The sequence below is a fragment of the Anarrhichthys ocellatus genome, unplaced genomic scaffold, assembly GCF_004355925.1.
Source record: "Anarrhichthys ocellatus isolate YVR2014 unplaced genomic scaffold, GSC_Weel_1.0 scaffold95, whole genome shotgun sequence".
In the NCBI taxonomy this organism is placed as follows: domain Eukaryota; kingdom Metazoa; phylum Chordata; class Actinopteri; order Perciformes; family Anarhichadidae; genus Anarrhichthys; species Anarrhichthys ocellatus.
Window position 1 is genome coordinate 1438 of NW_022280125.1, and position 12518 is coordinate 13955.

The 12518-nt window shown below is 42.8% G+C and overlaps 1 protein-coding gene across 1 annotated transcript; it reads left to right on the forward strand.

The window, feature by feature from the left end:
* Positions 1-4393: 4393 nt before the first annotated feature.
* Positions 4394-11106, forward strand: naif1 (nuclear apoptosis inducing factor 1). Its single transcript, XM_031875780.1, has 3 exons — positions 4394-7969; positions 8559-8609; positions 9769-11106. The coding sequence occupies exons 1-3, from the start codon at positions 7525-7527 to the stop codon at positions 10317-10319; spliced, it is 1047 nt and encodes a 348-aa protein (XP_031731640.1). The 5' UTR covers positions 4394-7524; the 3' UTR covers positions 10320-11106.
* Positions 11107-12518: the final 1412 nt, after the last annotated feature.

A 12518-nucleotide genomic window follows, 5' to 3' on the forward strand; every position in this document is an offset into this window, starting at 1 on the left:
TCCACAATTCTATACTAACATGGCGTTCTTCAGAATGGTGTGCATTGCTTACAGTGAGTTTGCCCCTGTGAGCAGTAAGCAGCAGCATTGACTTGATACTCTGCTGCTGGTGAGCAGACCAGAAGGTGAAATAAATGAGTTACTCACATCTATTACATCTCACAGTGTTTGGTTGCAGTGGCCTTGACCTCTAAATGTCAAATCATTCTCACTCATCAATCCATTCAGAACAGCTTTCAATGAAATATAAAGAATGGAAAAACAGCTTTAACTTTTCCAATGCCTTTAACTGCAGTCATGTGAAACAACGATCTGCACTACGGGACTAAATAAGATGGAAGCAAATGCATTTCCATGTGCAGCAGTAGCACACTTAATCATAGGACATTAAACTGTAAGCAACGGCACTTTTTCAGTTTGTATTGACTGCTCTGAACTGACTGATAAAACTGAGGTACCCAAGAGCAAGGCAAGGCACTATCTCATAGCAGCGCCAGTGGAGCTGCTATGAGACCAAGAGTCCATGTCAAAGTGAAGGGCTGTCTTCTTTCTGGGAGAGCCTTTAGCTCAGTGAGCTGACAGTGGGTCAGTATAGGTTAACAACACTGAGCTCAGCGAGGGGCTTTCACGCAATTAGGACCACCAACGCCCATAAATGTATCAAATCAATTTTAAATGCTTGATATAAAAGCCAGAGGTCAAGCCACCTGCTCTATCCTACCTGATCTGGAGGTGGTGTCATCACAATGAATACTGTGGTCTTCTTTGGAGCAACACTACTCCTGCTGATGTTTTTACGGTCAGGGGAGTCTGCAGTGTTTTCCTGGAGACCAGCTTGCAGCTCTCTGCAGTTCTCAGGAGCCTCCGTCTCTTTTTCCCCAGGCAGCGGAGTTTGGGCAGGCTGACACTGCGCCCTGCTAAGAAGGCTCTGGCACAGAAAAGTCTTCATCATCCTCAAACTGGGGCTTAGGGTGTCTGGTTGATTGCCCTCTACTCAAACGACACTTAACGGTTTCTGTTGGCTGAAATCAGAGGATTGAACTGGCAGAAAGGTGAGCTGAGGACAACGTGGGACAGTAGAGAGGGCTCCTCCACTTTCTCCCGCTTCACTGCTCCAGCTCAGTATCTCTGTCTTATCTTGGTACTGGATCTTTTTCTCCTAAAGATGACTCAGTTGACAGACGTCCAGGCTCAGGTCCACAGACATTCAACAGAAGAAGCAGATAATAACTAAATGCTCCTATCCAACTCTTGTCATACACTTCTGAGGCATGATTAGTTCTCCATTTAAAGTAGAATTCCACACTGAAAGTATCTCATGTGAAGAATGATTCAATGATGGCAGCAGCAGACTTAGCTGGCTTCAGTATCAGCAGCCGAACAAATTCAGCAGAGAGCCTTCAGAAAGCTGCATCCTCACTGCAGCTGAGCCCGACCAATCACAGCAGCCCATACTAGCAGGTTACCCTGTCGAGCCATGGAACGAGCCCCTCAGCCAATGGGGGACGGGATTGCAGGATGGAAATTAATTAATTCCTTCAATAGTCAGCCAGAGTAGAAGGAGGGGGTTGGTGAAGAGCAGGGTCCCCCCCGGTGGCACCTCCCTCACAGTAGAAAATCTGCTGAATGATGCCTCCCTCCTCCCTCCCTCTTTATCCTCCCTCCCTCCCCCTGAGTCATTCCAAGCAAACCGTCAGCCTCCAGCAGGCGATCCCATCCACCCGACAACAGAGCTCCGCCTTATTAGAATTCTCAACACGGACTGGGTCCCTGCCGCTGGGAAAACTACAATTAAAAGGCTCCTCACTTCCAGCTGCTCTCCACAGAACTGGTCCACTGACTGCACTGCTTACAGAGTACATTACATCCCAGTGTAACTGACTATTGACAGAAACAGGAGCTCTCTTAATAATAGCATGTCCAACATAAAACTCGCAAGGCCCTACTCGCAACTTCTGTAACAAGTCTCTCCCCACCAGTACGAGGGATCTTTGACATGTTAGCAGTGAAACATGGATACACATCAAATGACAGGCTGGTATCATTACTTTTTTTCTAATCGTTACCCGACAGACTTTCTGACCTCCCATCCCGTCTGTGGCTCTCAGCCCCAAGTGCATAGGTTCCCACGGGGATCCTTAAAAACAGGCTACAAATCTATAGCGGCATTCAATGTCTGAGCCGCGTCTGAAAATCCATACTGACATGCTATTTAGTACCCTACAGTATGTGGACTGTTTTAGCGTCCCAAACCTCAGTATGAAACCAATAGTACGTGAACGGCAATATTTCCGGTGAAATATTACACTATGCAAACAGTGGCACGATCCCAGCAAACATATCCCACAATGCTAGGCGGTAGTGACAACATCGTTCATAACAGATAATGGCGTAGAGCTCTGTAACGTCAATAATGCTTCAATGTAAGTCTACAACATTTCACATTGCTCAGCATAATAAGGTTTTTAAATTTCACCATCAGTGTAAAATAAAGTTTTACTGCTGTCAACTGATATTCATAAGTGATCAGGAGATTGGCTTTAATGCTTTCTATCTGCCGATCGCAGATAATGTTACACTGTGAACAAATGCATGTGTCCGGGGGGGGGGAACCAAGTATTCACAAAGGTAAATTATATTATATTATCATGATGTGTTCAAAATGTTGTTTTTGGTGAGAAACTTTTTTTCCAGTTGTTAGAAGGAACTGCAAAAGTATTAATGAGCTTTTGAACCGTGTATTTATATTCATTGTCAAATGATACAGAAAACATCATTTTGAGATAGACTAAAGCCTGACAGTTTCAAGTTGTGTAGAGAGAGGAGCATGAACCAGTGAGGTGTTATTAGACCTGTGTTCCTGTGACCTCGGAGGTCTTGGACATTTTCCACTATGTCAAATGTCATGTAGAAGGTCACATGATCCAGGATTATGTGACCATCGGCAACAAACAAAGACAGACATTTTCAGAGAATCAGAGATTTGCACAACTCGGATCTGCTTCAGTCCAGTCTGTGAGACTCCCACACTCAGGTACTACTTCTGCAAAGTAGCTCGCTGCTAAAATTGCTGCATGATGTGTCATAAATGTTCTTAATTATTTAAGAACTTTAGTGCAAAAATAATCAGACATTCCGAGAAATGTGTGTTAGTGAGTGCTTGTTATCAATTTAGACAACAGAGTTGTGTTTCACCATATCTTTTTCTATCGTTTCATCACAAAATGATTCCATTAAAAGACGATGAATTATCATACCTGTATGTTCGACACAGTATTAGGGAAATACTGGAGCGTTTCACTAACCTGCTTTACAATGAAACTGTAAGCAGGCCCTCTGAAGACACCTTTCACTGTGCTACCAACCACAGATTGAACTGAGGTGTCCACATGTATTTTGGCCTACACATTACTGCTTGCTAGGTAACTTACATATGAACATTGTAAATTTGATTTACTTATGACTTTACATTCCCCCAAATGTGGTCGACTGCGTTTTGTTGTCGTGTACATTTCTCCATCTCTACAGTTTGGCACTTCTCTCTGCAGCTGTGTGGTTTGCTTCTCTTCTCCCTGGAACTGCTACTCAACAAGATGCTACATGGTAAATAAACTCTACTTGTATTTCTCTTTTCTAGTCTTCTGACCACTCAAAGCTCTTTAACACTACATGTCATCATTCACCCATTCACACCCATTCATACACTGATGGCAGGAGCTACCATGCAAGGTGCCACCTGCCCATCAGGACTAACTGACATTCAGACACCGTAGGCACAGCTACGGGGGCAACTTGGGGTTAGGGGTCTTGCCCAAGGACACATCGACATGGACCGGGATCGAACGGTCGATCCTTTGATTGAAGGACGACCCTGCTCCATAGGAAACTTTTCACAAAAACAGAACTCCTCATACAATTGTGCTGAAATACGTCCACTTACCATGAGCTCATGTTCAGTGCGATGTACTCCTAGTTTCTTCAGTCCAATTGTCAGGTCGTTGACACAAATGCCTCCATCACCGTTAACGTCCAGGACTTGGAACAACACTTTCAGTCGGTGCTCCTGCTCAGGCCCTCCACATATGTCACATGGATGCGCTGACTGACCGGGGTCCGCGTGGCAGTCACCAGCGACGGGCTGCCGGGGGACTGCTTCAGATGGGGGAGCTGAGGAGGGTTCTTCGCTGTGCCCGCCTCCACAGCCCGGGTCGATCCCTCGGTGGGTCTCGCCCGATCGGCACTGGCAGATTACACTGCAGAGCAAAGGAGGCATCAACGAACCATCAACGAACCCTGCTGATATATCATGAGCGTCCACTTAGTCAGAGAGCACTTGAGGCCACTGTTACCCGACCACCACGTCACATTTCCTCCACTTCACAGGCACTGAAAGGAAAAGCTACCAGAAGCCGGTAAGCTTACAAACGCCGCTTTTCACCACGAACACATTTGCGGAATTCAGTTGAGACGAAAATGGTTCCTCCTAATTTAAGTTGATAAAAGAGCTCAGCTAGCTAGCGTTTTCAACGCAAAGCTAACCGAAATGGAAGATGCCGGTGAAACGTTACGTGGTGATAAGATGCAAACAACGGTGGACTTTACACAAAGCTCGTGTATCGCCCGTCACGAAAAATGAGGTTCCAGTTAGAATAAGATGTTTATGTTTGTAAATGCGTTAACTTGCCAACAGAGAAGACAAACATACTCGATTCTAACAAGCCTGCTATGTCTAAGACATGACCCGCCCTACTCTGCCTCTGATTGGCTGGTTCTCGTTATCTTCGTTGGTTGGAATAGTTATGTTTAGGCGTGAGGTGAGGCAGAGCCGTGGAAAGACAAAGTCGCGTCAACGGAAGTTCAAAATGCCTGATCGCCACGTGATTCACAAAGACTTCATATACATCCAGAAAGTACTTGGGGGACAATTTAAATGCGTAGAAAGCTTTACAAACTGAGAGACGATGTTTGGTAATTAGTAGTCAATGAATAAATTTAGCATTAAGGATTTACAATATTCATATAGAATACCAACACATGTAAGGTTATGTAGTTCCATCAATGTTAAACAAATAAGGAAAATTCTTACCTTTTAAAATGCATCACAAACGATCCATTCCGTTGCAATTCTATGCTAGTATTTGCTGCTAAATTCCCGAAACGATTGAGGCTCTATGATGCCCCTAATACTAATAAATACAGTTATCATCACTGATGATATCTAATGGATTTCCTGCTTTCCCCAGAATCACCTCCAGAGAAGGAAATCTTCTGTGCAGCATGGTAAATGTTATGTGTCTGTATATATGGCATATATATGCAAGGATGGTGCAGGGATGATGTATTTCTGTAGGCCAACAAGAAGTCAGCCTCACTGGGTTCCTCCACAAAAAGCCAATAGGATTGTTCCATTGGATTTTGGATTATTGCAGAAAATAATCTCTGTGTCAAACAAATATGATATTTAGAAGTTTTGTTTATCAAGGTAATCTTCACAAATAACCACTTTTATGATCATTGAAGAGTGAATACGCAGAAGTAAAAAGCCTACTTTAGGCTATAAAGGAACTCCACCTCGGTCACATGACTTCACGTCTCCACCACTAAGCTAAAGGAGGATAGTGTTCTAGTGAGGACGTTTAGTCGTCTCATTCAGACACTTTTTTAAGTCACCTAAACGCTTCTAAATTCACCAGAGGGGTGTTCACTGACCTATTTTATATCAGAGAACTAAACTATAGAATCAGTTCAGCTTGTGTCACCACAGACCTAATGTCAGACAGTTCACCATAAACACATTCAAGAAACACAAAGACTTTGAGACGAAGGAACCCAAAGTGCAAAAATGTGGACTGATTTCTGAGGTTTTAGGACTCTACGCAGCACCACTCGTTATATATTCACCCATTCACACACGTGATCATAAAGGCAACGCAATCATTTTGCCTTTGAAGTTTATTTTAAAGTAATGAATCAAAAACCAAACTTGAATAGAATTCATAATTTCTCTACTTTACTACACTAACTGTTACTTTGTTAAAACATAAAATGCCATAAGTCCATCCACACTGTGTCCTTGCTGTTCTGGGTTGTTCTGAAAACTCCACAGAACTGCATGAGACCCAGTAGTTTAATGTTTCTGTGGCTCAATCATATGGTTTCCGGTCTTTATTTGGAGGAGACTCTGCATCCGAGTCATAATGAAAATTTGTTAAGATTTATGGTCCCTTTATTGATTATATCAGAAAGCAAAGCGACTTGGCTACAACTAAGTATACGTGGATTTATGTGCCCCTCTTGTGTGACTTCATGCTTATTTGAAAATCATACACATTGTACATCCCCCAACAGTGACAATGGCTGTATGGACATTTCTGTCATTGTGGCAGAGGACACTGATACAGAGTCCAATATTTTGAATTATCTAGAGGTAAAAGTTGTTCACTCTGGTTCTTGACTTGTTATTATTCATGTATTCAATTAGGTGACTTCTACACATAAATATGAATTTGCAAAAGTTATTAACATTTTCGCTTTTCAATGAATGAACAATAAACTTTTATTGGTGGAGTTATCTTTTTTAACTAATACATTTCTTTTACACTTTCATTTCAGTTTTTTATTTAAAAAAACTGAAATGAAAGTGTACAAAAATTGCCTTAAGATTGTGTAAATAGATACACACACACACACACACACACACAAACAAACAAACAAACAAAACGACAGAATACAAGGACTATAATAAATGATATAGAGAATGAGTCTTTATGTTATTACTGTTAATATTTAAGGAGTAATCTAAAAGGGCACTGCTTCAGTAATCTAGTACTTTTAGGAGGGAAATATTAGAGGAGCATACACATGTTTGCAAATTTTAGCCTAATAATTGCATTTAGCAAAAAAATGTTGGGGACACATTCAACAAAGTGTTTTTAGGGCTACAAGCAGAACCAGCCTCAGTTTTATGGCATCAAGAATGAGATAAAGTGATGCATCTCATTCTTGATGCCACAGATAAGTGGTTCACTCAGCACTGTACAAATGTAAGGCAACAAATCACAAGCTAAAGTTAACTTTCACTGTTTTACATCCCTTACTGCTGTCTGTTTATAACTGCGTAGGTTTATATGCCCTTTACAAAATGTGTTGATGTGTTTATTTAAAGCCTGCATACTGTTACAGAAATGTTGAAATGAAAAAAATAGAATAAAACAACGAATAGTCACCAACTAGGACTGTAATATAAAGTGAGATACGGGAATTATTAATAATGAATATATTTAGCTCATTGAGTACTGGCGTCTGATTAAGCCAATAGTCACAGAGCGTAAAGCATGACCGCGAGATATTCAACCAATGGGGTATCAGTGGGCGGGACTAAACGCCCAGCTAACGTAAGCGTCGTTAGTAGGAAGAAGAAGCCGATTCTGGAAGCCATTACGTTGCGCTCATAATTGAGTAAATCCTACTATTTTTGCGTACAATACGCACAATTACTTCAACAAAAGAGGAATTTCTGCAATAATGGCATCGATCGCGAAAAAGAGAAAAATGAATTTCTCGGAGAGAGAGGTGGAAATTATTGTAGAAGAAATAGAGAAACAAAAACACACACTGGTTAACCACTTCAATGCTGGAGTCACCCACATGGCAAAGAATAACGCGTGGGTGGACATCCTGAAAAAGGTCAACGCTGTCACCACCTGTCCCAGAGAGCTGCCCGAGGTGAAGAAGAAGTGGTCCGACATGAAGACCGAGGTCCGGCGGAAAGTGGCCCAGGCGCGGGCTGCTATAGAGGGAACCTCCGCTGACTGCGCTCCAGTGCCCGTCATCCTCACTGCGATGCAGCAGAGGATCTGTAACCTCCTGGGGGAGGCCACCATCATCAGCTTACCTGCAGGAGACTCGGATGCTGAGATAAGCTTACCTGTAACCGTGACCACCGCCACCACCGTCACACTAGCAGAGAGTAAGTAGACCGAGGTGTTCACTCCGAGTGTTCACGCTGAGCACGCACAGTCCCAGTGTTCGAGGTAATGCTGCAATAATAAGCAGGGACAGTGCACGTGTTTCCTCTGGTGAGAAACGATAAGACAGAGTGTCCGATGGATCTCAGACACCGAATATCTCCCGTAGAAGGCTTTTATTGCTGATGAGTACAGAGAGTCGTGGATTCATCTCTAAAGTGGACTGAGAGGATGAGCAAGATGAACATGTGTTATGGAAGATTCACTGCAATATCCAGCGGTGGAAAAGTTGTATTACTTACCGTAGCTTTTGACAAAACAATGACAAGAAAACATGCAAAGTGACTGCTGGCTTGAGAGGAGACTCTTATAGATTATAATAGACGTTGAGTCACTGAATCACATGATCTGATAGAACCAATGAAACCAGACCTGGTAAAGAAGCGTTGATAAGAGCAAATGTGCAGAGGGACCATACACATGTTTTAGTTTTCAGCCTAATAATTGCATTTAGATTTTCTTTCATCCTTTTCTGTGATTGTTGGTTGTTTGGTTGTGTTGTTAGCATCATATTCTGTGTTTATCTTTCAGCTCTTCCAGCTGGCTCAGGTACAGTCTGTGATGAAGCAAAGCCACTGAATGGTAAGTGTATTTCTGCTGCAGACTGCCTCCATACCGGCATGATGTTATAAACCTGACGTGTGCAGATCAGTCAGTGCATTTCTTGGTTGAAAGGACACATCAAAGGAAGCTCTCCATACACGGAATTGATTCTTTTTTCAGATTTCTGATTATTGTAAACTGTGATAGCACACATCAGAGGCATAAAGGTTTATATGAAGATACTTAGAGAATAATCTGTTCTTTTAATATTTTTCTGTTGGACTAAAAATTGTTGGGGACAAGTTCAACAAAGTCTTTTTAGGGCTACAAGCCGAACCAGCCTCAGTTTTATGGCATCAAGAATGAGATAAAGTGATGCATCTCATTCTTCATATCACAGATAAGTGGCTCACAGTTTACTTCATCTCTTATGGTGCCAGTCACTACTGTTTCTCGTCATCTTGACTAAAAACATTTAAATATTCATTTTGGGAGGTTACACAGAGGTTTGGAATGCAGTTTGTTGACGTCGTGCTGTAGTATGCAAGACTTTGAGCAGGGCCGTGCAGCCATTTGTGTTCTTTAGCGCCTTACAGGAAACATTTGGATCATAGATCATCAGTGAGCCACCATCCTCTCTCTCTGTTCATCATTTCAACATCCTGATGTTATCCAGATGTTGTTTTTTTAGGGCCACTGACCCTGAGCGAATCCTCACTTACTCCCGCTGCCATTCACAATGACATCATTCATTCTGAGATTTTAAGAACCAGCTGGTCTGTCAAATTAACGCACGCGTACACAAAGTTAGTAATGTGATTCAAATATGGGTAGAAAGTCAGCAGGTTCAACAAAGAGGGTTAAATATAATATCAAGATATATGAACTTGCATATTTATGACCAGCCAAATGAAACCATTCAAACCTGAAATCCATCCCCCTGGCTCCGCCTTAGACCACATCCTGACTCCAGCTCCATTCTTCACGCACAGACTATTGATCTTCTCGTTTTCACCTCAGCAAAATAGCGCATTTCCACATTCCCCCAAAGGTTGAACTCTTAACTGTTGCTGTGAGTGACATGGGGATTAGTAGCTCACTACTATATTTTCACTGTTGCGGTTTGAATGGAAACTTGCACCCTTCAGCAAAGTTACTCATAACTAGAAAAACAACAGTTTTCCTGTTCTGTTTCCAGCTGAAACAACTTACCACACCCTGGAGGACGGAGGCGTGGTGGAGTACTGCACCACCACTGTAAGCGACTCCACTCCCACTGTGGTGGCGGCCATTGAGGCTCCAGTGGAGATGCTGGCCTCATCCTCAGCTTCCCCTCCTCCTCCTCAGGGTCAGGCCAAACCTCAGGAGCTAAAGAGCCGTATCGCCCTCAACTCAGCCCGCCTGCTGCAGGAGCAGAGAGTCACCAACGTTCACATCCGACAGATTGCCCAGCACCTGGAGGGCCAGAACGAGCTGCTGCATATGATGCGGCGCTCCCAGGAGGCTCAGGCTTTCGCCCAAGAAAGACAGGCCCAGGCCCTGGAAGGTACCCAGGCTGCCCTGCTGGCATTAGTTCAGATGCTCAGGCCTGCGCTCAAAGACCTGCGCAAATTCTTACAGAGTGGGAATGAGGTGGCAAACCCCAGCAGCTCAGCAGCAGGGGGAACAGCTGACGGGGCAGGAACAGAGGAGCAGAGCAGACCCAAAACACCTCCACCTCCTCCACAGCAATCTGAGGAGGCACAATAGACAGTGTGTGTGTGTGTGTGTGTGTGTGTGTGTGTGTGTGCACGCGCCTTGTACATAGATGCACGCAGGCTTCAGAGAACAATGAAAAGCTTGTCAAAAGTTTCCTTGGGGTGAGCATGTGCAGACTCTTACTTATGTTTTATGATTCGTCAGAGAAGCAGTGAAAAGGTTATCTTGAAAATTATAATCTGTCATTAATTAGCAGCAAGTTTATGTTATTTAATACATTGGTTTTAATATTGAAATAAGGTTTTTAATGCAAAGCTGCAGCAGTCATCACCCTGCTGTGGGCTGAACATTTCATTCTTAGTTCTTCAAGTCATTCTGCAGTTTACCCAGACAAAGAATAGTGAGTCTTGTGTTTAAGAGCAGTCAGACGGGCTCTTCAGTTAGTGTGCACTCTGCCTCAGAACTGAATCAAATAAGAAACAATCATCAGTCTGTGTTTTTACTAAAGGCTGCATCGCTGTTCATCAACCAGAAGAGGTCAGTGTGTACAAGCAGGCTGCATCTGATGTAGATTTATTTTCATCTTTTATATTCATTTACAAATTGGGATGAAATCTGTATCATGTGAAATTATTTGTATATAATTTGGAATTGAAGGATTTAAGGATCGTTTATTGTTACTATGCACAACGATATGCAGTTGTAGCCCATTTTCAACACAAGTAAAAACATGACAAACAACAAAAACTAGTACATTCCTGTCGTGTACTTTCTGAATTTGCATCATAAGGAATGTAACCAGCAGCAACAGAAACACTTCTCTGGGCAGACAATATGGCCGACATCTTCACATTACAAATTCAACATGAGGAAAACATTGTCCATGAACTCTGACTGTGTTTGAGCACCGAGCATCGTGATGTGAACACAGAGTCCTCTTCCTCTGGTCCACCAGAGTCCTGCTCTCTGTCCTGCTGTCTGCCCGTCAAGTGCAGCTTGATCCTGGATGAACGATGGAGTCAGGTCTCTGTGAAGATGTGGTCGCTGGGTTCACCTCAAGTCTTATTTCATCCATCTCATTTTCCTGTGACTGAGTATCAGACAGCCAGCAGCATGCTGGGTAGTGGACTAGCCTCAGGTCCTAGCTGGGTTAGCGTAGCTTCCATCTGGGCTCTCCTCCCTCTCCTCCTGGGGCACTTTGGTGGCGTTTGGTCTGGCAGGTCTGTGGGCGGTGATCGTCTCAGAGTCTGCTGCACTGAATCCAAACGCTTCCTTTTCAGATGTTGATGAATGTCAAACATATGCAGAAGTGCTTCAGTGACCAACACACAAAAAAGATTAGGACAAAAGAATGATGCACAATTCATGGGAGCTACCGGCTGCAGCAATTGCCACCGTTGCCATAGCAACAATATCACATTTATATCATTTGTTACTTTTTGTTAAGTTAGTGACTTCGATCCACAGTAAATATGGGGAAAGTCAAATTAAAATTCCCTTGTAAGGCACAGTACAGACTTCTACTAACAACAGCCTAAATACATCCCGGTCAGCTGACAGTGTGTCATGTGTAGTGCCCTCTAGTGGTGAGGGTGAATACAACAGGTATTATATATATATATGTATATATATTATATATATATGGTGCAGATTGTAACAACTGAATACCCCTCAGCTCAGCCTCCTCCAGAGCCTGTCTGAGAACTCTTATCAATACTCTGTTCTTCTACATGACCAAATAATTGCTTTAAAAGTATAGATAGAATTTTCAAAACAAATACATTCAGAAGAATTTACTCACATTTTAAATATATCTAAATATTGTTTCTAGAGCAGCAACAGTCATGGTGACAACAACAAAGTCACTATATAAAGCCATTAATATCTCACAGAAAACAAATGTAAAATGTTAATAAAATAAATGATATTCATGAGTGGAGTTTATAAAGAATGAAGAACATGAACATCTGTCAGTATCAGTCATTCCTCCTGTCCTATGTCCTTCTGTCCTGTCCTCCTCTCCTCTGTCCTCATGTTCTCTGTCCTCTGCCCGGGTTTCGGTACCTATCTTCAGATAACGTAAAATCGCTAAAGACTCTAGAACCAGTCAAGTAATTCATATTTGATTCCAGCATGTATGTACATAGGCTATAGGCCATGTTCAGACATGTTAGATTCCCTTATAGGTGATCCTCTTCCTTACACACCTCTGCTCACACTTTGTGGACGCTCCCTAACTGGCCCCGTGAG